The sequence below is a fragment of the Cyclopterus lumpus genome, chromosome 3, assembly GCF_009769545.1.
Source record: "Cyclopterus lumpus isolate fCycLum1 chromosome 3, fCycLum1.pri, whole genome shotgun sequence".
NCBI classification, from domain to species: Eukaryota; Metazoa; Chordata; class Actinopteri; order Perciformes; family Cyclopteridae; genus Cyclopterus; species Cyclopterus lumpus.
The window spans coordinates 12,241,530-12,263,408 of record NC_046968.1 but is presented as its reverse complement, the minus strand read 5'-3'; the positions used below and the strand labels follow the sequence as shown (position 1 = coordinate 12,263,408).

The window sequence follows — 21,879 nt, the reverse complement described above, 5'->3', positions numbered from 1 at the left end:
AACTTGCAGTCAGTCAGTTTAATCCCTTTGATTAATGACTGTGTGTATTGTGTGGATGTGAGTGCAAGGTATGTGCATTGAGCACAGTGTTTAACATTTGTTTCAACATGTTCCGTTGCTCATGTACATGTGTGAGACAGTTATGTGGTTTTCACTGAAAATAACCAACCATCATCACTCAAAAACCATTACGTTTGAATTATGTTTGCTTTCTCAGAGCACAGCAGTCAAAACTCCCTTTTGGTTTGCTTTTCTTCAGTCTCAACTCAGCAAGAAAACATGTCCGAAAGAGGGAATCTGCACTAAATTGGAAAATACCCACTTAATATGGTCTGAGCTCAGACTGCTGAAGCCTTATATTTTTGCATGAAAAAAAGGACTGTGCATTTCTACCTTTGAGGAAGGAATCTCTCTACAGACAAGAAAATGATTACAGCGCTATATTAACTTTTGAGATGGACTTACAAAGGTGGCTCATTGGTTCAGGTTACATGTTCACAGTATTAGAATATTTACAAAATGTAAAGGAAAACTTAATTGCAATAGGATAGGATTTGATTCACTTGCTCCGACTTGCTGACACTATTGCAAGTTGTCATTTTGAATGTGCCTTGAATTTGTAAGGTGTAGTCAAACTGGCATAATGTCCCAGTCATGGCAGTAGTTTAACCCTCGTCTTGGTAAGTTCACTAACGAGACTCAAGAAACTCAGTGAAATGATCTGGTGGCAGAATACAGCTCAGTCTAGTTCACTTCTTGAATTGGAGCTAAATCTAAAACTAAACCCTCAGAATTGTGACTAAAATGTAGACAAATTAAACTTTAAATAAGGCCATACTAACTTTAGGCAAGATGTAAAAATCCAAAGCCAACGAGCATGAAAAACGCCTGTTCTCTGATCCACCAGGGTCCATCAAAGAGCGATGGAGAGTGAAGTGGAAGCGATGAACACCAGCCTTGACGGTCCTCTGAGCCCGAGGCCCCTGACCGGGTTGGGGATGAACTGTCTTTTTGGCCAAAAGGTCCGACCCTCTGGGCCCGGCCTGGCCAGTCCTCAGGAGTTCAACCAGTGGCTGCCTTATCGCCACGACGCCAGCCTGCTGCCCATGAAAGAAGACCTGGCCTTCTGGCTCAACACCATCATGGGTGAGGCATTCTTCCTCCATTGATCGTCATACCAAACTCATCTTAACTACACTATCTGGACATTAGCTGCAGTGGAAAGATTCCCAATTGAAGAATTGTACATTAACCTACTTACTGTATAATCCCAAATCCTTGAAATACCTCTCCATGAGGGAAACTGTGGCTGTGACTCCAGGGTAAAGGATGTTTCTTACCACTTCACTGCAATGTGGGGGAAAACATAAAGGGTCCGCACATGCCACAACCTGTTGGAAGGTGTCTGGAAGGTGACACAAGTTTCTTACTGAAGTATCAAAAACATTCCTGTGGCTAAATTTGGTATTTTGTAAATCTCTACATCAGAGAACAATTCAAACAGTTTACAACGTTGTCTTCCTCTTGATAACAAGGTTTTCTGTGCAACAGGATAATATTGTAACGGATATGTGAGAACTGCAATAGTAGATTATATTGTGTGTAATTGTAGGAGAGAAACACATTTCTACAGAAGGTTTGCCATCTCATCAACCAAAGTGCTATCCTTATGAGCCTCATGTTATTAACCTCATTTGTTCTTCACTTATTGTTTGCATTTTCCGGTTCTGTCCTCACCTTTGGAAGACCCAGCTTACTGAAAACTGTTGTGGACAGATGTGTCTCTTGCTGCAGGAAATGTTATTAACATTTTGTTTAAATTGTCTGTTCTTTACCTTTGACTAATTTTTAGTTTCTTTTAACTTGTCTTGTTCTGTGTTTTTTGTTCATAACTATGTGTTTCTTATGTTGTTGCTTCTCTTGACCAGGTCACCCTTGAAAAAGAGATTTTTAATCTAAATGGGATTCACCTGGTTAAATAAAGGTTTAAATAAATTTGAGCTGAATTTGTGCTACATACATTTTCTTCAATTTATATTTTAATTGTTTTTACGCATTTGAATATATATTGTGATTAAATGTTGTTTAAAGTACTTCTTTGAAACGATCAGTGTATTTTTCTGTGAAAAATGATGAGCTTTGAGTTGTTACTGTTAATGCACATGACTCAGTGTGTGTGTGTGTGTGTGTGTGTGTGTGTGTGTGTGTGTGTGTGTGTGTGTGTGTGTGTGTATCTTCAGGTGGGCACCTCACAGCAGACAGTCTCATGGAAAGCTTGGACAACGGTGTTGTCCTCTGTCAGCTCGCACAGCTGCTCCAGGACAAGATGATGCACCCCAACAACGGCAAGGTACTGCAACAACACAACTCAACACACAACACACACCATTGCCCACCAAAAATATATTAATCCATTTTCGTGTGACTGCAGTAAACACCTTTCTATTTCCTCTGTGTGTGTGTGCAGCTCTTACTAAGGAGGGTGATACACTGGCGTGCTGATGCGTCTTCCGGATCATTCTTCGCCCGAGACAACACCGCTAACTTCCTGTACTGGTGTCGAAAGATTGGCGTTGATGAAGCTTACCTTTTTGAGTCAGAGGATTTGGGTGAGATTATGTGAATAATGTCATGCAGCACTCAGTATGATATTAATTAGACTAAAATCATTTGACTTTTGAGTTTTACCTCACTGGGCTTAAAATAATACAAGTCACAAAGGATGTTCCTTGGCATGTTTGCATTTTAGTCAATCTATTTGATGAGCGAGAACGCAGTGTTCCTACTCCCTCTTTCCAGTGCTTTTGTGTTTATTGACAAATCTAGTCTTCTTCATTTTTTCCGCCTCCGTCTGAATAAATGTGATAGACTCAGCACAATTTGTCTTATTTTGTCAAAAGATATTCCATTATAACGTGGTTCTTTATTATCAAACGTACTCCTCTCTATGTACGTCTTACTTGGGCATGTCTACGCAGGGCGGCACATGCGTGAGAATGATAATGTGAAGGTTAATCTCCTCCAACAATAAGTCCTGCTCCCTGCAGGCAGACTAACCTACTTCACTTAACTAATTGAGTGACAGGGAGAGTAAACTTACTGCACTTTGACTGTGAGGACACAGATGATTACTTTCTTTTCTTTTCTCTCGTCTCCTTTTCTTGCTGCAGCCATGATGATGGTAATGGTGGATATCAAATACAGGTGAAGGGAAATTAAATACCAATGCAGTGATAGTGACATCACTATGTAACTATTTTGCTTCTTGTTGTGTTTTGTTTACTCATGAATGTTGTGGACTTTTAGAGAGTGTGCCCCACATGTTGTAGCTGTATATATTTTAGTGCATGCTCAACCAAATAATTTTAACAAGTGAACTAGTGTGGCTTTTGTCTGCTTCATAGAGCCCCTTTTTGATTTATGAATAGCCGATTGGAGGCAGGAGAGGCTGACTTGTTTATGAAGCTTTCATGCCCTCATGCCCTCAGCTGCGCATCCACAGAAATTCCTGCTCGGCTTTAAAGATTGAGACGCACAATAGAGACAGAGCACCGCCTGAAATGTGTCCTCTATGTTCAGATTGCGGCTGCTGTTATCTTTTGACACAGACAAACGTTTATCACCGGAAACATCTTTCCTTTCAGATGAGTGACTATTTTGTGTTTCTACCCCTCCGCCCTCTTTGTTTGTACTTCTACTGTGAAGTCCTCCACAAACAACCTCGAGAGGTGTGCCTGTGCCTGATGGAGCTAGGAAGGATTGCAGCCAGGTAACTACTCTAACTCCTGAATAGTAAATCACAACTGAATCGGAAACTGAACTGAACTTTATCAACTTTTTTTTCAATGATCGTGATCATTGAAGTGTCCTTCATCTGCTGAGAAATACAAAATGCTTTTGAACGCTTAAACATTGCTGGACATTTTTATCCTCCCTTTAGCCTCTCTATTTCAACTGGCCATCCATTACATTTCCATTACTTTTAATGATATACATTACTTTTAGGTATCTATATCTATTACTTAAAAAAATGTTATTACCTATTTGAAATATTTTACCATACTTTTGATTGCAACTCGCTGTGCTCAATTACAGATTACTCTATTTAAATATATTTAAAAATAAAATAGCAGGTCTGTTTTTTTTTCTTCAAATGTGTTGAGCTACTCTGTCCTCAGTCTCTCCGCATGACTTCAGAAGTATCACCTGTTGTTCAAGAGGCCTCTACTTTGTGATTTTGTGTTGATTTATCCTGTTGATTGCTCATATATTTGTGAAACCTCTCTCTTAGGTACGGAGTGGAGCCTCCGGGGCTTGTGAAGTTGGAGAGAGAGATCGAGAGGGAGGAGGCGGGGTGCTTATCTCCATCATCCCCTCGGCCCCTCTCCTTTTTTCCTCCCATATCATTGTATTCCCCATCACAATCATCCCTACCCCTAGCCCCCTCTCCTCCTCCTTCTCCCCCACCTGCGCCTCTCACTCCAAGCACAACCTGTCTGTCTGAACCCATCGCTGCCTCCCTCGCCTCTGATCTTCCATCAGCCACAACAAGCCCAGTACCTACATGTCCTACATCCCCCCCTCAGTCCTCCCTCTCAGCCTCTAACCCTTGCACCACCACAGCCTCAACACAAACACCTTTGTTCTCTTCATCCTGCACCACTAACACATCAGCTTCAGCACCCTCGCCAGGCCAAACACTGGTATCCACTTCCAAAGTCTCCTCTACCACAATAAACAACCACACTCCCACCGCTACACCTCCCATCACCTCCCCACCTGCAGCAGCTCGTTCCTCCGGCAGATCCACAAGCCGGAGGAGCACAGGCACCACTAACATTTTGGATGACATTGTACGTATTTTATTTAAATTAAACGTCATGTTATTTGAGCTTATGGATGTAACCGGTTAATATGATTTCTCTCTGCCTAACCTGTTCCAGGTGAGAAACATTATTGAAAATCCCCCCTGCAGCTGTCCAACCAGGTTCCTTGTTGAGAAGCAACCTAAAGGCTGCTACCGAGTTGGGGAGAAACTTCTGTACATACGGGTAAGTCTGTTCACACTAACCGTGGGTTTTTGTGTTTTCAGAGACACAGCATGCCTGATTACATTTGTATCAACATAATGAGGAACTGTTGTTACTGAACCAATCTGCAGTATGAATCATATGTATTTGTTTCATTTATAGCAACTGAAGCGTGATTATATATATTATATTATACCAGTTATGTTTAGCAGGTTGAAGTTAGGGAAATATGATGGTATGGGGTGAATGTTTAAAAACTCGAGATATGAAGCACAAGACAGGACAAGGTCACTTTATTATTATTTATCCCAAACAAAAAATTATTTCCTCACCATAACCAAAATTCTTCTGTTTCCTGAATCTAACCATACGCAGCACTCCACCTAAGAAAATATTGCTACTGAACATAATCAATTCTGCAATTATGTTTCCCATTAAAACACAACAGTCAAAACAAATCAGTAGCATATAAAATATATATTTTAGAAGACAAGGTTTGTTACTTATTAACCCTACTGATATGTTGTTTTATATGGTTATATTAATGTATTAAAGCTACAGTTATGTTACATTTGATTACATATGAATGTGAAATCTAATGCGATGTACAATGCATAATGAGATGTGAGGTGCTAATGCCTTCGAGTTATTAATCAACAGCTGAGTCAGCAACAAGTGTAGTGTGTCAGAGCGACTCATTTGCGATCACTTTGGATGGAGACGTCGGTGCTTCTCAGCCTCGCGAGTCGTGCACCACCCGTGTGCGTCTGTACAAAGGCTCGAGGAATGGCCTTCGGGGAGGAAGGGTTGCTTGGCAACCAATGGTCAGGATAAGACTGGGCTGACAATGATTTTATTTAGTACATAGACCTTCGGCAAAGAGTTCAAACCTGAAGGAAAAACAAACATGTCTCTTTCAGGATGATTTGGCGGAGATATGACCGTGGTGTGCGGCGCAAATGGCAGCCCACTCGGGAGTCCAAGTCCACCGAGGTGTGGGAGGTTTTGAATATACGAGCCATACAAAGAGAAAATATAACAGCTTCAGTGTATATTTAATGTACACTGTCTAAGTAAGGCATCTATGAGTCCATTAAAAAAGTACATGCTGTTCATTTAAAAATAGTCTATCACAATATATAAGTCCTCTTCAGAAAATACAGTTACAAGGAGGTGTATCCCAGCTCTGAGGGCTAATTGGTCACTAGTTTAAATGTATTTAATGGGGTGTTAACTATATTGACCTCACACTCCCTGAACTGGTAATCAATACTGTCAGCGTTAGTTTGCGTTCAACAGAGTTACAGCTACATTTCTGACATTTTTACAGGCCATTTAGAAAATAATGCCTCCCTTCAAGTCACAGAACACCTGTTTCTCCAGAGCCGACCTGTCAATAACACGGGCGCACATCAAAGGACATCAACATCAAACATATAAGAAAGTTTATTCATTTTATTAGTTTATGGTCAGGTCCAGCAGAATGAGTTTTGTGTATTTCATATATCAATATCTAGATTTCTTTTTCTTTCTTTTTATCTCAACCTTTTGTGCTCACTTTCCCGACACAGCCTCGCAGATACAATGTCTCACCATAACTCTGTGTCTGTCTGTCAGCTTCAAGCTTTAATTACTAGTTTGTGGACTCTTGCCCGGCTGTCTCCCCGTTTCACAAACACACCTCAGCTGTGTGAATAGAGCGCTGCAGCCCATCGACCTTGACTCCATCCATTACCTTCAGCCGCCTACGTGTGTTCAGGGAAACACGTCATAAACCTCAATTTCCATATAAGCGCGATAAACCCGATGCGGCTTCTATAGAAGAGCGTGCCATTCAGGGTGTACAGATCTTTTCAAAGAGCAGATACTATTGATTAATGAGACAGAGTCATTAGCGAGGGGTTTAATCAGACAGCTTGTTAATGAGCGGCTGAGCATGACCGCCCCTCCTCACGTGTAAACTTTCTACCCCACCTCTTCCCCCCTTTTCTATTCCCTCTGGAGTCTATTCAATCACGCTGGCCCTGAAGTACTCCACCATTCTTTGGTGTTAAAAAGAGGAAAGCTTTTCTTTCTTCTCTGCGCCCAATTAGGCTCTCCTTCGGCTTTGTAGCAGCCACACTGTCTGACTGCGTCAATGGAAGAAAAGACATTCAAACATCTCACAATATCATGGCGCACCAATTCTTTGTTTATCAAGCTATCTGCATTAGACATAAACCTTGAAAGTGAAATGAAAATATCTCGTTTTTTAAGTCTGGAAGCAGAATCAGGACAGACATGAGAACGATTAAATAGTTTTTCTCGCCTTCAGCTTAGCATTTATAGATAAACCCTTCATCCTCCTCCAGTTATGTAGGTGACCCTGACCCTGACCTTGATCTCATTAGATTTGCAAGTATTTCGTCATTAGATAAACATTCACCTAAATCATAAATCATTCTCATAATGAGGGGAACATGAACGTCTGTACAACATTTCGTGACATTTTATAATGAAAAACTAGTAACAGGTCTTTACAACCTGCACAAAATACAGCACCCTCTATTCTTATCTTTTACAGGAAAGAAAAGGTCAGATATCTTTAACAATTTATCATTGTAACTTTTAAAAACTGCAACGGTTTGTCTACAGGTCTTTCAATGTGCTGTCCTAAAACATATAAATGCAGACAATATCTACAGCACACAATTTAATCAAGTGGTCTCATAGAGATCAAGTACAGCAGGAAAAATATAAATGTACATGAGCGATAAGACTCACATGTGCCAGAATCAGCTCATATCTGATAATGCTGCTTAGTTTGTCTCTTCACTGTCAAAAACAGCATACAGAGCGGTGGATGTGGCTAAAACCTGCCTCCTACTGGTGGAAGTTTAAAAGATGCCTCCTCTCTGAGAACACTCATGCATCTTTCAGGAGAAGAGGAGAGAGGGAATCAATGGAGCTGCCAGGGAGGGAGGACACAGGGGAATCCAGACGGTAGTTTATGGGCTGCAGACGTAGCACACTTTGTACGGAGACCCGGTGGGGGGAGGGGGGAGTTGTAGAGACAGAAATAAAGGAGTCTGCCTCACAAAGAGGGCTTGTGTTGAATATTACAGTACAGAAAGGGGCTGATGCTGTTCTTTGTTACATGATCAGTTCGGTAGTTTGGTTGGCCTGCTTTACCGTAGTTTTGATGTATAACATACAATCTACTTTATATAGAAAATTATACAAATCCTATTTTAAAAGACAGTTCATATATTTAATCAGATAACAGAGAACTGAGAACAAGAAACACTCACAGTGAAATAAAACAAACACAACGAGCACATGTAGATCCAAATAACCAACATACAATTGAAACATAGGATAATTAGAAATAATTATATGAGCAATAAAAAACAAACATAAGATAACATTTGCTCAGCTGTTTTAAGGATAAGTAACATATTTTAAACATTACGGACACAACAGCAGTATATGCTTAATACTAATACAACACATTTATTTGGAACTGATAATTAATGCTGGATTAAAATAATGTTCTTATTTCTTGGAAAAAAACGTTTGCTGATGAGTGAATTTTTGCAAATTAAGCCCAGTCAGAATGACATTAACTCTGACAGGAAAGTGGTTTATTCGTGATGTCAGACTTGACCCCTGTCAACCTCAACATTTTAATCTGCAGGATGACAGCTGAGACACACCATGTCTGGGGTTTCCTCTAGAGCTCCCTTACACGTGACACACACCTCCCCATAAGAAGAGTAGATCTGCTTGTATTATCACACCCTTAATGGCTCCATAATGAAGGCTTTATTGGCGATAAGGCAAGAGGGGGATGGGCCGTTGCTGACAGGGCAACGGATGGCCTTGCAAGGCCTCCTGGGAATGTTAACGTCTGCGGGGAGTTGAAGGTCTGCGCTGAACTCATCTCAATCTCTCCTTTCATTTTCTTGATATTGTGGCTGGAGTTGCCATGGCAGCAGTTGGTTTTCCAGCTTTAAGGAGAATGTGTTGATTCAGATCAAACTGACTTCCCTGCAACTATACTGACAGATAGATCGGCTACACAGTAGTCGTTTTTATTAAAAAGAAGTAGTGTTTATGAGGTGGTTTGTGTTGCGGTTCTGTGTGTGTGTGTACGCATGCTCATATGTGGATTAGTCCCGCGTGTGTGCTCAGCTGGTGCCATGAGGTGTTGTTTCATTTGGTTTGATGAGATTTTGACAAAGCTATCTGAAGCGAGAGATAATTTGCCTCTCAGAGCCAGAGCTACACAAGCTTGTAAATATTAAATTGGTGTGTGTCTGCTGCTATGGAGAGAGACAGGGGGGGAGGGGGGGTCTGTTTATCATATAATTGAGAATTCTATTCATAAACACATCCCGGGAGAAAATATATGCTGACTTTTTTCCCAGCATTCCCTCATTGACTGTGCTCTCTCATTTCACCTTTGCAGATGCTGAATGAGCGTCATGTGATGGTGCGTGTAGGCGGCGGCTGGGAGACCTTCATAAGTTACCTCCAGAAGCATGACCCCTGCAGAGGAGGAGGTCCGGTCAGCAGATCTGAGGTCAGAGTCTGCAGAGACAAAGCGAAGCCACTCAGTTTGAGCATCTCACCCGACAGCTATTTGGTGGTCGGTGCGCATTACCGGGGCAAGAAGTAGACTCTCAAACTGCTCGCTTGTGCTTCTGGCTCTGAACATTTCAGTTAATCCAACCAAACTGTACGAGGTCAAGGATTTAACATATAGTTTGTACCTTTAGTTGAAAAGCAAACCCAAGTTTTTCTATTCAAAGATGTAGATGACTGGTTCTTCACTGATTGTATTTTGTAGTTTTCCAAATGACTAACAACTTGGCAGCGTAGCTACATAACTCTACTACATACATGCATCAATCGGTCAGTTAGACGACAATTAAATGGCAGAGATTTTAATAATCAACTAATAGTTTTAATAGTTTCAAGAAGAAATGCCAAACATTCGCCGGTTCCAGCTTCTATAATGTTCGTTTTCTTGCTCTTTTTTGGGGGGGCACATATGATTAAAAACAAAACCACTGAATATTATTTGGGTTTTGGAGTGATGTTGAATAAAACAAACAACTTGGGCTGTGAGACATTATAACTGTACATTTTACATACTAATTATAAAAATAGAGAAAATAATCAGCATATTTATCAATTATGAGAATAATTGTTAGTTTCAGCAATAGTTGTTATGTACTGTATGTGATCATTTCCATGTGGTTTTGTGTAGAACTGTATGCAATAATGTCATTATGAGTTCAATTATAGTGTAGTTTAGTTTTTTAACATACAGCTATGTGTTATGTATCATGGTACGTTTGAGCTTTTGTATTTTCTTTCAGCAGACGTTTGAATCGTACTCGTAGTCATTTGAATGTATGGAAATTAGACCCGGGTTGGTTTCCTTTAGAAAACAATAAACTTCTTTTCAAAGGAAGAACATATTGCACATCCTCAATCACATCTTATAACATTTAGTATGTCTCATGATTTAGAATTTATTTCATATTTTGTAACACAGGATGGAGTAAAAAAATATTGTATATTTCTTACTTCGCATTTAGTTTCACATTGCCTGGAGCAAATAGTGTATAATCTCAGCCTTGAAGAGGAAAAGACACATCACATCGCGTCCTCCCTCTAGATGGCACCATGTCCTCAGCCACAAAAGGCCACGCTTTGCCTCCGTGCTTATCTGGAAGAGGAAGCTGTCTGCTGTTGTGATCCTGTTGCCTCCCCAGGACATTCATTTCTGAGTTGGACTGGAAATGTGCTTTCGGTTCCATAAACTACCTCATGCCCACAGATTGTATAAAACACATTGCTGCCTCATCAGCAAGATTTGGAGGCACATCTTTTCGAGGTGAATGTGCTACATAAAAAGGAACATTAAAGGGAAAGACAAGTGTGTAACTATGGAAAGCAAAACTGTAGAATCCAACCACAGAACGGCACAACACTTTAGTAATTACATGTTTTATTTCAGTAAAATAAATCAATTAAAAATGGACACAAGTTTTATATATTGAAAGAAACTAACTGTAATGAGATCATGCAAGACTGTAATGTCTCTTTAGTCCCCACATAACATCTGCAGTGGTTTGAACCAGTATAAATGACTTGTAGAAAATGATAGCTGTGCTACTGAACAAGTGCCACTCGAAACAGCGGCGTTTTCACAGAGCATCTCTCGTTGCACAGAGTACATCTCTAAGCTCCTCATGAAACACAGGAAGTTGTTACTTGAGAGGGATTTTACAATAATTTCAAATACATTGTTACACTGTGTTGACCCCATTTGAAAAGCACATCATCTTAAAGTTTTGTCAATCTTGCTACTGTGTGCTACTGTTCTTCTGTGTGGAAACTCAATCCAATCAAAGACAACATCTTTGTTTTAAGATACAGACATTGTTATTTTGTTGGTGTTACTTTTTAAATGTACTGTTTGAGATATGGGGCGTAAATATGTGCTTTAGAATGTTTGCTTGTAATACTTTTTGATAAAGTCCTGCACATATGCAGTAGTGGCACATCAGTACTGTAAAAGTCAGATTTACAACTATAATACACAAAGAAACTTTGTGTGCAATTGTGCTTCAGTCCTAACAACACATTATACTTGCACCATGTACTTATACATTACAGTTTACTGCTTACAGTAATACTTATATTACTGCACATTAGTTTGGGTGTGAACTTAAAACTTTAGAAAATCAAAACACCAAACAGCATTGCATTCTGTGAGGACGTCAGGGAATTTACTGACTCAGTTGTTAGTGTAATGACCACAGATATAAATATGTTCATATTTATGGTATGTCTTTCATGTTTCTGGCATAAATATTTTCACAATAAGAGCCTAAACCGACTGACCCTACACAACATGGTTTTAAACCCAAACTGTTTGTAAAAGACACAACAGGGTGCTTATTACATGCTCTGGTCATCCTTTGCTCCCGTATGTGACTTTGCAAACATATAATGTGTAACTCCACCTGCTCAGAATTCAAGTTCACAGACTTTTATGAGACCCAGCAAAGTGCAAAGATTCAACAAGACACTGAAGATACAGTTTTCAATCATGCCTCAGTTAATTCCCTCGACTTCTGAAAAGTGGTAGCCTCATGAGGAGGTAAATGGTGATGGTGAAAGGACTGAACATCACACACAGTGTCGTCAACACACATTATAACACCTTTTTTTCTAAGAAAGTTAATTGACATAGCTGATAGATTATCTCATGACTCATCTCCAGCAGTTTATAAAAATGTCATCACACATGGCTGTAATATTCTTGTTTTATGAAGTGAGATTGAACATTTCAAAATAAATGATTTCTAATGACTATGGGGTGGGGATACAGTAAGAGAAAACCGGCTTCTGTGAGTTATTATCACCCACAAGTGTCACAGAGAGAATCGTTGATACCTTTTCCACTGAATAAACTGCAGTCCTACCTGCTACACACCTTTTTCAACACCTCTCATGTGGCTCCATGCCACACTGCATACTTTTTTTGTAAGTTCATAATTGTATAAGTTAGTACACAACTGGCGCATTTAACTGAATGTGTACTAATGACACACAATTTAAAGTGTGAATTGCATACACTACAATTCAACTGTTAATTTGAAATGGCATTTCCAAATTTAAATAAAAATGACTTTATTATATTTTGATTATTTTAAATGTTGTCCATTACCACAACGCTTAAAGACATTTTAGTATGGATACTTTTGATTATAGGTATACTTCATTTTGTCATTTTCAATGTGTGCACCTCAATTAAAACACAACATTACTATACAGTTTGCATTTGGAATACAGCTTTTAACATAGGCTGCTGTGCAGCACTGCAGTCCTTTCTAAAAGACTATTTGTCCTTATTTTTATCACCAGATGTGGAGGTATTTTTAATCCAACTATTGATTCAGAAAAGTATGCATACCGCATAATATAAATTGAAACAACATGTACGTTAGTACACAATGAATACATATTTTACTGCTCAAGAGAAGTGTTCTACACATCAATCAAACTGGGAATTTGTAATGCCTCTATCAATCTTAAAGTTCAAATCAAATATTTCTTATGTATTCATTACTTCAATGTGTTTAAACAGTTCCTCCATTTCCAGTGTGCATTGCATTGTGAGAAGAATAATGTTCATCACATATATGATTTTCCATATTCTGCTTGTCTCAGTTGTTACTGAGTTCCGATTTAGTAAAGACATGATGACACTTTGGCCCTCCACCAATATGTGATGTTACTATGTTACTGTATTTAGTGCAGATGACGATTTGGAACGCAGCTTGTGCTTTTGTTTTTATCACTGAAGTTGCATTTTCTTTTCTTGTATTACACAAAAAGCCTGTCCAATATTGAGGGTAAACAATGGAGCAATCTCATACTCCCTCCACAGTTTGGTTTCATGTTTTGCTGTCGTCAGCAAACAACCGAGTCGCATCCACAAAATGTCTTTACCTTGCTGAATCCAATAATGGATTCATGCTCCAAGCAGCACCCTGTAACTCCTAATCCTCTCCTTAGCCATCATCACCTCTAAACAAACAGAAAGCAAACAGTCTTATTCAAAATCTAATTTACACAAACAATGATCTGGATCTACATGGAGATGCATTTGTACATATATAATCTTTAAAGAAGCATCAAACGATTTTCTTTTCAATGCAGGTTTACTTAAGTGTATTTTATCGTACTGACCACGCTGCTAGATCCATCTTGTGCTCTGCAGAGGCTGCAGACGTGACCCTCAGGGCTTGTGTGTGATATCAGTTAGTGTGCTACACTAAAGATAAGCAATGGGCAGTCAACGGCAGTTTTTTTCATTTTTTTTTTCATTACGAACAATAACACAGCTCACATCACTCGACTGAAAGAGGAATGCTGACAAGATGCTCTGGCCTGATGTTTGTGTGTTTTTTTTCTTCTTCTCTTTTGATGGAATTTTCCCATGATTCATCCAGAGTATGTGTGGAAAAGCATGTTCTGGTGTATGAGTGTGTATGAGTGTGTGTGTGTGCGTGTGTGTGTGTTGCGGGAGAGTGTGTGTGGCTTTATGTATTTAGGAGAGCACCATTTTAAGACAAATTCTCATCAGAGAAAACAGTCACCTTTAGATCGCCATAAAGTCAACATGTCAAACATCTGAACCAATAAAATGTCTTATTTGTGCTATGAGAGCCATGCCTCAGACATACGTTACTGTAGGTGTTAGTCTTGGTGTTCCTGGAGGTGCCTCTGGGATTTCTTTTTGAGATTAGGTGTGTGAAGTTTGTCATTACTTTGCTCCTTCTGTCACAGCTCAGGCACACTGAACACTGAGGGGGAGATGGCGATGTCGAGGGTGGTGTGATGGTGATCAGACAAAAACTGTTTCAGAGTTAAACATCAAGGTTGGAAGGGTGTGGTTTTTGCGTTCGGTGGGTCAGTCGCTTCACAACGCCTCTGTCACACGGTTCCATTCTCCTGCCTCGGCTTGTGGCTCGTTGTGCGAGTGGGCGTGCTCAGGGAGGGGGCCAAGGTGCAGAGGAAGCCAGCCAACAATGTGAGACCGAGGCCCCCCCAGGCACAGAACATGGACCAGCCATAGCCATGGCTAATGTCCTCGGGGAGGCCATACATGTAGCGGGGGTAGCGGGACAACTCAAAGTTGATTCCTGCCACACATGTGCACAAGGAGATGATGCAGCATGTTCCTGTGTGAGCAAAGGAGACACGCGGTGATTTAAAAGGGTTCCAGCTTGGTGATTGAATTCCTACATGTACTGTGCATCTCAGTGCAGGACATTGATCTATTCTCTCATGATAAACCAACAATGCTATCAAGCTGTCACCAAATACATACAGAAATTGAATGAAATTGGATTTTGGCTGCATGTTTGTGTGTAAACGTGGGCATATGTGCTCTCACAATACCTCCCATGAGAAAGAGTAGCCCAGCTACATATTGCATGAGGTCATGCTGCTGGCAGCATCCCAGCACTCCAATGATCCAGCCAAAGAGAATGATGGACACGGCCATGCCCACAAAGCCAGCCGTCATTCTTCTTAGATCTGCAGGCAGAAGTGAAAACGCCTCCACTGAAACTCAACAGTGAAACTAAAAGCTATTGTGTGAACTTGTAATTACAAATTGTGCGTAGTGGTGAATCTGTTGCTCTCCAACTTGAGAGTGGATGGTGGAGCCTTTATTACTCTATCGATAAACCACATTGAAATGTTTTTGACCAACCAGGTCATTTCAAAATGAATGTAACATTACTTTAATTGCATTGTCAATCTGAACATGTTTCATTCTTATCAGGCACTAGTTTTATTTTATATAAAAATGATATCTTAAATAATGCTTTGGAGTAGCATGTTTATAACAGAACATATCGTAACAGCTTCCCAATAATACTGAAAACAAACTGATGAAAGGGGTTTAAAACTGAAAATAATACTGATGCAATCCAAGGTCAAACAACTCCTTCACTCTCTCTCTCTTTGAACAAGGATTTCAAGTGAGGAATAAAAGTGTATTAAGGGGAGATATTCAAGAACATATTGATCTGTCAGACCTAATGTCCTCAGATAAGCCACTTGAAAGCTAATGGCTTCCTAATAGTGATGACCTGATAACCTCATGGTCATGAGTCTCGATGTGGGAGAAAAGGGCTTATGAGGTCAGTGATATACTCAGGAGCATTCATTTATTTTATTAGTTTGGCTAATAAAGACTATATGTCATAAATGTCTTTAAAATTATAAAAACAAGACAAAAACTGTTTAAATTAAATTCCTAGAAATTCGAGAAAGATGTACAATGAAAATATTGGGCCTTGAGAAACGGCAAATAAAACCCCTGAAGGTGAAGCCTGTCTAGAGGATAACATTTTTAAATTACCTACATCAAGAGGGTCAATCGTGGATTTTCTCAACCTTTATCTGTTTTTGAATTTATTTATTTTAGTAATGAATTAGTCTATTAATTGAATACAGTAGAGCCATGAAGCATAAACATACACAAACATTGCAAATAACAGGTAGAAAGATATTATTATCATTATTTGTATTCAGTGACTAAACCAACTAGTCCAACCAACTCCATGAAGACAGACTAACACGTTGATACTTACGAAGTGCATGCCACTCATCCTGTCGTATGGTCTTTGTGATGTTGACGGGTAGATTTCGTGGTAGGATGGACGAAGAGTAGTGATACTTGACTGCGGTACATCTTTGAATTACTCCTGGCAAAAAAAGAAGAAAATGATGGAGACAATAATAACTGGAGCACAAATATTTTAGAGCGAAGTGACAAAAAATAAAATTAAGTAAAAATCTCATTCTGAGCCTTTGGGATTATGAAATAATATAAACACATGGTGGAAAAGCTTCATATTTATTCTACACCCTCATTGAGTTTTAATTTACTGAGCTGGCCTTATTAACCTCGTGTTCCCAACCACTCCTACATTGTTATTAAGGGAGGATTAGGAAACAATGTGCAATATGGATTATTCTACCGAAGGCCGCATAAAGAACCTTAATTGTTCTCATTTAATGTGAATCCCCTCATAATGGCTAGATAGTCAGTGCAGTAAAGTGCATTCAAAATAGGCCTTCAGACTCCAATACATTCAGAATTTAAAGACATTTGTATTCCAGCTCCTACTCCATATGTCAAGCGACACAACAGCTTTATATTTCAATTTCCCAGCAAATCGTCACTTTCCTTTCACATTTGAGAAGAACTGTGATATTTCTAAAGTGCTTTGCATATCTCTCAAGTCAGAACTACGGCAGACATCTTGCTTTTTGTATTGGGAGCTCAATAGACCTTTTTCACAGAAGATGGTTTGGCTCGTCAAAGCAGGACAATCACAGGTGTAAATAATCACATTAACGATGGCTCCATTCCATTAAGTGTCCTAGCAAGGCACATCAGTACTGAGCATGCACAATATGGCCCGCTTGAATGCAATGCAGCAGTCATCACTTGTATTAATTCCACCTGTGCTTTTTCCTGCTTTGGTAAGTGCAAATATTTGCTGTCAATAAGGTATATGGCTTAATAATACAATATAACATTCCCAGAACTTTTATCACACTTTATTCATCTCAGATTTTTAGACTTTCCTTCTGATAGTTGGGTTTTGTCTGAATATTCTTTGTTGAGGCACCCAAGAGTACTATTAAAGAAAAAGGTTTATATTATCAGGGCAGCATTTAGTCCAAATATTTGTTTATATGTTTTCGAGACAAATTGATGAGCTACATATAAAGAAAAGTATATAAAGTACAACCTGCTGCCTACTTACAGCATTTTTTTATTTTGACTTTGTTGTACGTCTAAAGCTCAAATGGAAACTACGGTATGCAGAACACACTTACTGATATCATCATCTATAAAACATGGGCACTTTTGTTGAGACTTCAGCTTCCCATACCAACTTGGTTTGAATGTGGTTTCAATACTCCACATCCCATGTTAAGAAGTTACAAATTGTACCTCAGTTGAGACCCATCTTTTACAAGTCAACTGTATTTCAATGACAAACAGAGACACAATGGTGGCTACCTGGCAAAATGTGAAACGCTTTGCACACCGGTTGTAGATCCGTGCTGAGCTATTTTGCCTAATCGTACGTCTTCTCAGGACAGTGTGATAATCTGCAGACTGCGCTTGATTGACATCTCCCTGACTCTCCCGTTAGCTTTGTCTATTGGGGCGGGACAAAGTGCACCTTTTTATAATTTGTATTGGTACATTGAGCTTGGTGACTTAATTCAATTCCCATTACATCACCTTTAATCTGCCAAAACAGGTGAAAACACCTGTGTGGGTGGCAATGGCCTAATAGAATGCCACACAAAGATCAACCCTCACTGACACTCTACACCTAGTGAACGATTGCTGTATATATCTGAAGCATGTGGCATTTATTTAACATATCACTGGATGAGCACTTTGTAAATCCTGTTTTTAAAGGTGCTATATAAATAAAGTTATTATATGAGTAGACAACAGAAGAGAAATGTTCCTGCAATCTCTCTGTGATCATCAAGACTGTAATCAGGATTAGATAAACATCAGAAACCTCAATAGCTGGGCAATATCAAAGTGCATGAGAATCATTTCTGAACAGTTTTGTAAATTGCCTCACTTGTTCAGCCATAAGTGCACTGACATAATTTAAAGTATGACAGTGCCACACAAATCTCTCTTTTGTGTTAAAACTTGGTCGTCATGCTTTCAAATGGTGGGTTCCGTTAGGGTCATTTATGTTTATTTTAAATGGCGTCGCTTGGACATATGGACCATCTTATATAATGTGTAAATGTATACTTTATTGGTCATTTGGCATGTATTAATATATGACTTCAAATTGCTCAATATATTAACGCCAATATTGGGCCTAGACATGATTTTTGAAAAGAAACAAATATGGTTTTAAGAATCAGACAAGATTAAATAAACTGATTTAATATCGTGTTTTCACTTGCATTAGGTTATGTGTAGTATTTCTGTCTGGGGCTACTAGCACTAATAGTAATTATGACATTGTATTCATGTGACCAGTCATTTTTGAGTAGTTTATCAACACATACAGTACAACGTGTGGTCATAATTCCATGCACACATGTACAATTCATTTAAAACTAAATAAACACCTTTCTGAGACTGCCAACAAAAACAGTACGACAACAAGCTTCCAAAATGTAGTATATGGTTTAGAGGTATTGGACCATGTCTGCCCACTGACCGATTCAGTCAATTAAACCAAAACATACCTGGGTTATTATTATGTTCACTTTGTGTGTGGATATGCATAGATTGTACACATTAACTGTACACAGTAGATTATTTTAATACACAATCATTGTGTTATTGATTAAATAAAAAGTGTTAATGTTAAATAAGATTAAAATGGTTAAACCTAACTAAAATGCCCGTAATCATTATCTAGAGGTAGATTATGGTGCTGGCTCAGACATCTATAAATTATGAAAAAAAACATGTTGTGTTAAATATCCAGAGACTAGGCTTTAAAGAGAGGGGGGAAATCACTAAGCAATTCGTAATGTCTACTTTGCAACAACTTCTTTTACAGAGTATAAAAGAATATATCTGCTCAGTTTTAAGATCTTGGTCTGGATCAGGTGTTGCAAAATGAGTGAGGCCTGAATGATGGCTTTTCATTGTTGCTCAATGAGGAGGGCTGTGCATTATGTTTTCTCTGCTATGATCTAAAATTCAAACCACATTTAACTGATTCAGCTTCGTTTGCAGGAAGAAAACACATTTTTATGACATTAATCTCTATGAGATGCTGTGTCTCTTATATGGAAAACGGGTTCAGAAAATAGAGGTGCAGCCATTATCTGGGAGAGACACTCAGCAAAAGGGGGTTCTCTCAGCACCATGGACAGCGACATTCGCAAATAAAGAGGAGACATAAGCTTCTAAAAAAAACAACCACATCCTAATCTCGTTTCATAACACATTTAAAACGCACATATATAGCGCAGAGACACGTTGATGTGTGAGGAGAGTGTGGGCCTCTGTGCCATCCTGTTTGTGTCAGGCTAGGTGTGAGCTCATCGCTGAACATCACGGCCTGGTGCACACAAGAAAAGCCAGACGGCTCGTGTTTACCTTTGTAAATAAGGTCCTCGGTCTCCAGGTCGAATCCCTCCCGGTGACACTTCCTCCAAAGCCCGGAGATGGTGGAGTTAAACTGCCGACTGCAATGAGACTCCATGGGAGACGCAGCGGCCATGAAGTGCCGCTTCCCCCGGATGAGAGCGCCAGCATCTGGGCCGTTACCTTTCCTCTCCAGGCTCTTTGGAGGCATCTGGAGGGGGAGGTTGATGTTTGAATTGTAGATGTAGCCCGGGTCGTTTCGCTTGTTGGCATAGTTTTTACACCTCTCTCGATGTCTCCTTGCGTCGGTCTCGTACCAATAATCGGTGCAAATCGCCATGGCGAGCAGCCCGAGCGCACAGAAAGCCAAGAAGAGCCCCGTGCCCGTTAATATTTTCATAGCGGCCATCTTCCCCGCTCGATGGAGAGCCCAAACAGTCGCAGGAAGGTTCCTCCGTGGCCGTGGTGGTGGTGGTGGTACCGCGTGAAATGAATCACGACGGCACTCACAGCCTCACACAGTCCTGCACGAGCATAATGGTGCAAGGCCAGCGTCGTCCGGACTGGATGCTGCGGTCTATTGTGGTACCCGGTAGATGCAATGTTGTTCCCACCATCTGTTATGGTATGGGAGGAGAGGAGAGGGGATGGATGGCGACCAACGCTGTGAGGAGGCGGCAGGGGCAGGGATGTAGTTGCGCTCTTTCTCCTCCAGGTTGTTGCGGGATGGGGTGGACATGAGTGCTGTTCTGCTATGGGGGAGTGGTCATTTGTGATGCTTGAATGGTCACCTTTTGGGATTGTGGTAAACATGCAAAACACAGGTGCAGTGGAATCCTTTTTTTTAAATCTAGAAATAAGCAGCAGCAGTGGTTTCTTTAAATGATTAGTTGCATGTAATTGGTCACTCACCTATAGTGTTCATTATGGATGTATGACTCAGTCAATTACCCTATGAAATGAATACAGTATCATGCAAACGCATACTCTACCCTTCTAAGAGACGTATCAGCATATACACCTAATGAACGAAAGTAACCTCTGTGGTTCTCACAGCGACAAATTGGTAATTCAAACTACCTTTTATTAATAAAGGTTAGTCCAAAAATAGACATAAACATACAAGACTATCTAGGAGGACATCGAACCAGCAATAAATACAACTGAGGGGGTAAAGGCCTCTGTAACTTTAACAGCTGCACACATGTTACGTCTACAATTAAATCTTTGAAGTTGGCTGAAGAAATTTATTGATCCAATTTGAGATCCTGTTGCAGGTCATTAGTGTGGAGCCAAGCATTCAGAAGCCTTTAATCAACCAAAAGAAGATCTAGTAAGGGGGTCTGTGATAAGTTAGATTGTTATCCTAGAGAGGCTCATTCAATATATAAATAAGTATTTAATCATTGAACAGAAATTATTTCCGTATACTGTACTCAAATATAATCATGTCACTGAAACAAATTAGAATGTAATCAAATGTCTACACTGAGCGCAACTCCTACACATAAACCTTTATTTTCCTTTTTCTGATCTTGCACTTAAGAGACTCAGCCACTGGAAATAATACATTTGTTAGAGTTTATTGTAACCTGACCACATTACAGTGTAACACATAGATATGATTGTTCTTACATGTGTATAGCTCAGTCTGGATTGTGTTGGAGATGTTCAGTTTTAGTGTATGACATGTTGACCTGAGCACAGGCATTACATCAAAAGGCTGATGGAAAGTGTCAGGATTTTGTGAGCAGAACCACAAAACTACTGAGCAGAGGGTTATATATCGGTCATCAACGAGATCAGATAATCTAATTCAGAACTTAATGAAGTTATTGGAACATAGCTGAGAATCAATGCGTTTGCACTACACGTAGCGGTTGTTTGTGGTCCTTCGGTGCTGTGACCGAGGAAGGCTCCCACAGACAATCGGCCGCTCACAGGCTGACGACTAAGGAAGGCAACCCGTGGCGGAGTCGTTATGGCAACAGAAGCTTGCCAAACAGACTGTGTTGAAATTGGACAAGTGTGAACACAATCAATACCCCCCTCCCTCCACTCCCATATGACATTTTAGGCATAGGATCTTTGCAGTACAAATATGCTCATGGACAGATTTTTGTGAGGTCACAACACACTGGGCTGCCTCAGCACCTTCACACAGTT

At 39.9% G+C, this 21,879-nt stretch overlaps 2 protein-coding genes across 2 annotated transcripts; one reads left to right on the top strand and one right to left on the bottom strand.

Moving 5' to 3' along the window:
- Positions 1-923: 923 nt before the first annotated feature.
- gas2b (growth arrest-specific 2b) lies at positions 924-9,690 on the top strand. The gene is made up of 7 exons (XM_034526714.1): positions 924-1,146; positions 2,241-2,350; positions 2,468-2,609; positions 3,706-3,769; positions 4,292-4,853; positions 4,944-5,051; positions 9,481-9,690. Exons 1-7 carry the CDS (start codon positions 924-926, stop codon positions 9,688-9,690), a joined length of 1,419 nt encoding a protein of 472 aa, XP_034382605.1.
- A 4,841-nt stretch (positions 9,691-14,531) lies between these two features.
- Positions 14,532-20,122, bottom strand: si:ch211-150g13.3 (transmembrane protein 178B). Its single transcript, XM_034526704.1, has 4 exons — positions 19,726-20,122; positions 16,202-16,315; positions 15,000-15,137; positions 14,532-14,779 (listed from the first exon to the last, which is right to left on the bottom strand). Exons 1-4 carry the CDS (start codon positions 20,120-20,122, stop codon positions 14,532-14,534), a joined length of 897 nt encoding a protein of 298 aa, XP_034382595.1.
- Between the last annotated feature and the right edge of the window lie 1,757 nt (positions 20,123-21,879).

Excerpts from the sequence above, each read along its gene's own strand:
- gas2b (XM_034526714.1), top strand. The coding sequence starts at position 924 with ATGGAGAGTGAAGTGGAAGCGATGAACACCAGCCTTGACGGTCCTCTG. Across the intron at positions 1,147-2,240 it reads CTGGCTCAACACCATCATGG|GTGGGCACCTCACAGCAGAC; the intron begins GTGAGGCATTCT and ends GTGTATCTTCAG. Across the intron at positions 4,854-4,943 it reads CTAACATTTTGGATGACATT|GTGAGAAACATTATTGAAAA; the intron begins GTACGTATTTTA and ends AACCTGTTCCAG.
- si:ch211-150g13.3 (XM_034526704.1), bottom strand. The coding sequence starts at position 20,122 with ATGGCCGCTATGAAAATATTAACGGGCACGGGGCTCTTCTTGGCTTTC. Across the intron at positions 16,316-19,725 it reads CGAGGACCTTATTTACAAAG|GAGTAATTCAAAGATGTACC; the intron begins GTAAACACGAGC and ends TTTTTTTGCCAG. Across the intron at positions 14,780-14,999 it reads GCTACTCTTTCTCATGGGAG|GAACATGCTGCATCATCTCC; the intron begins GTATTGTGAGAG and ends TTGCTCACACAG.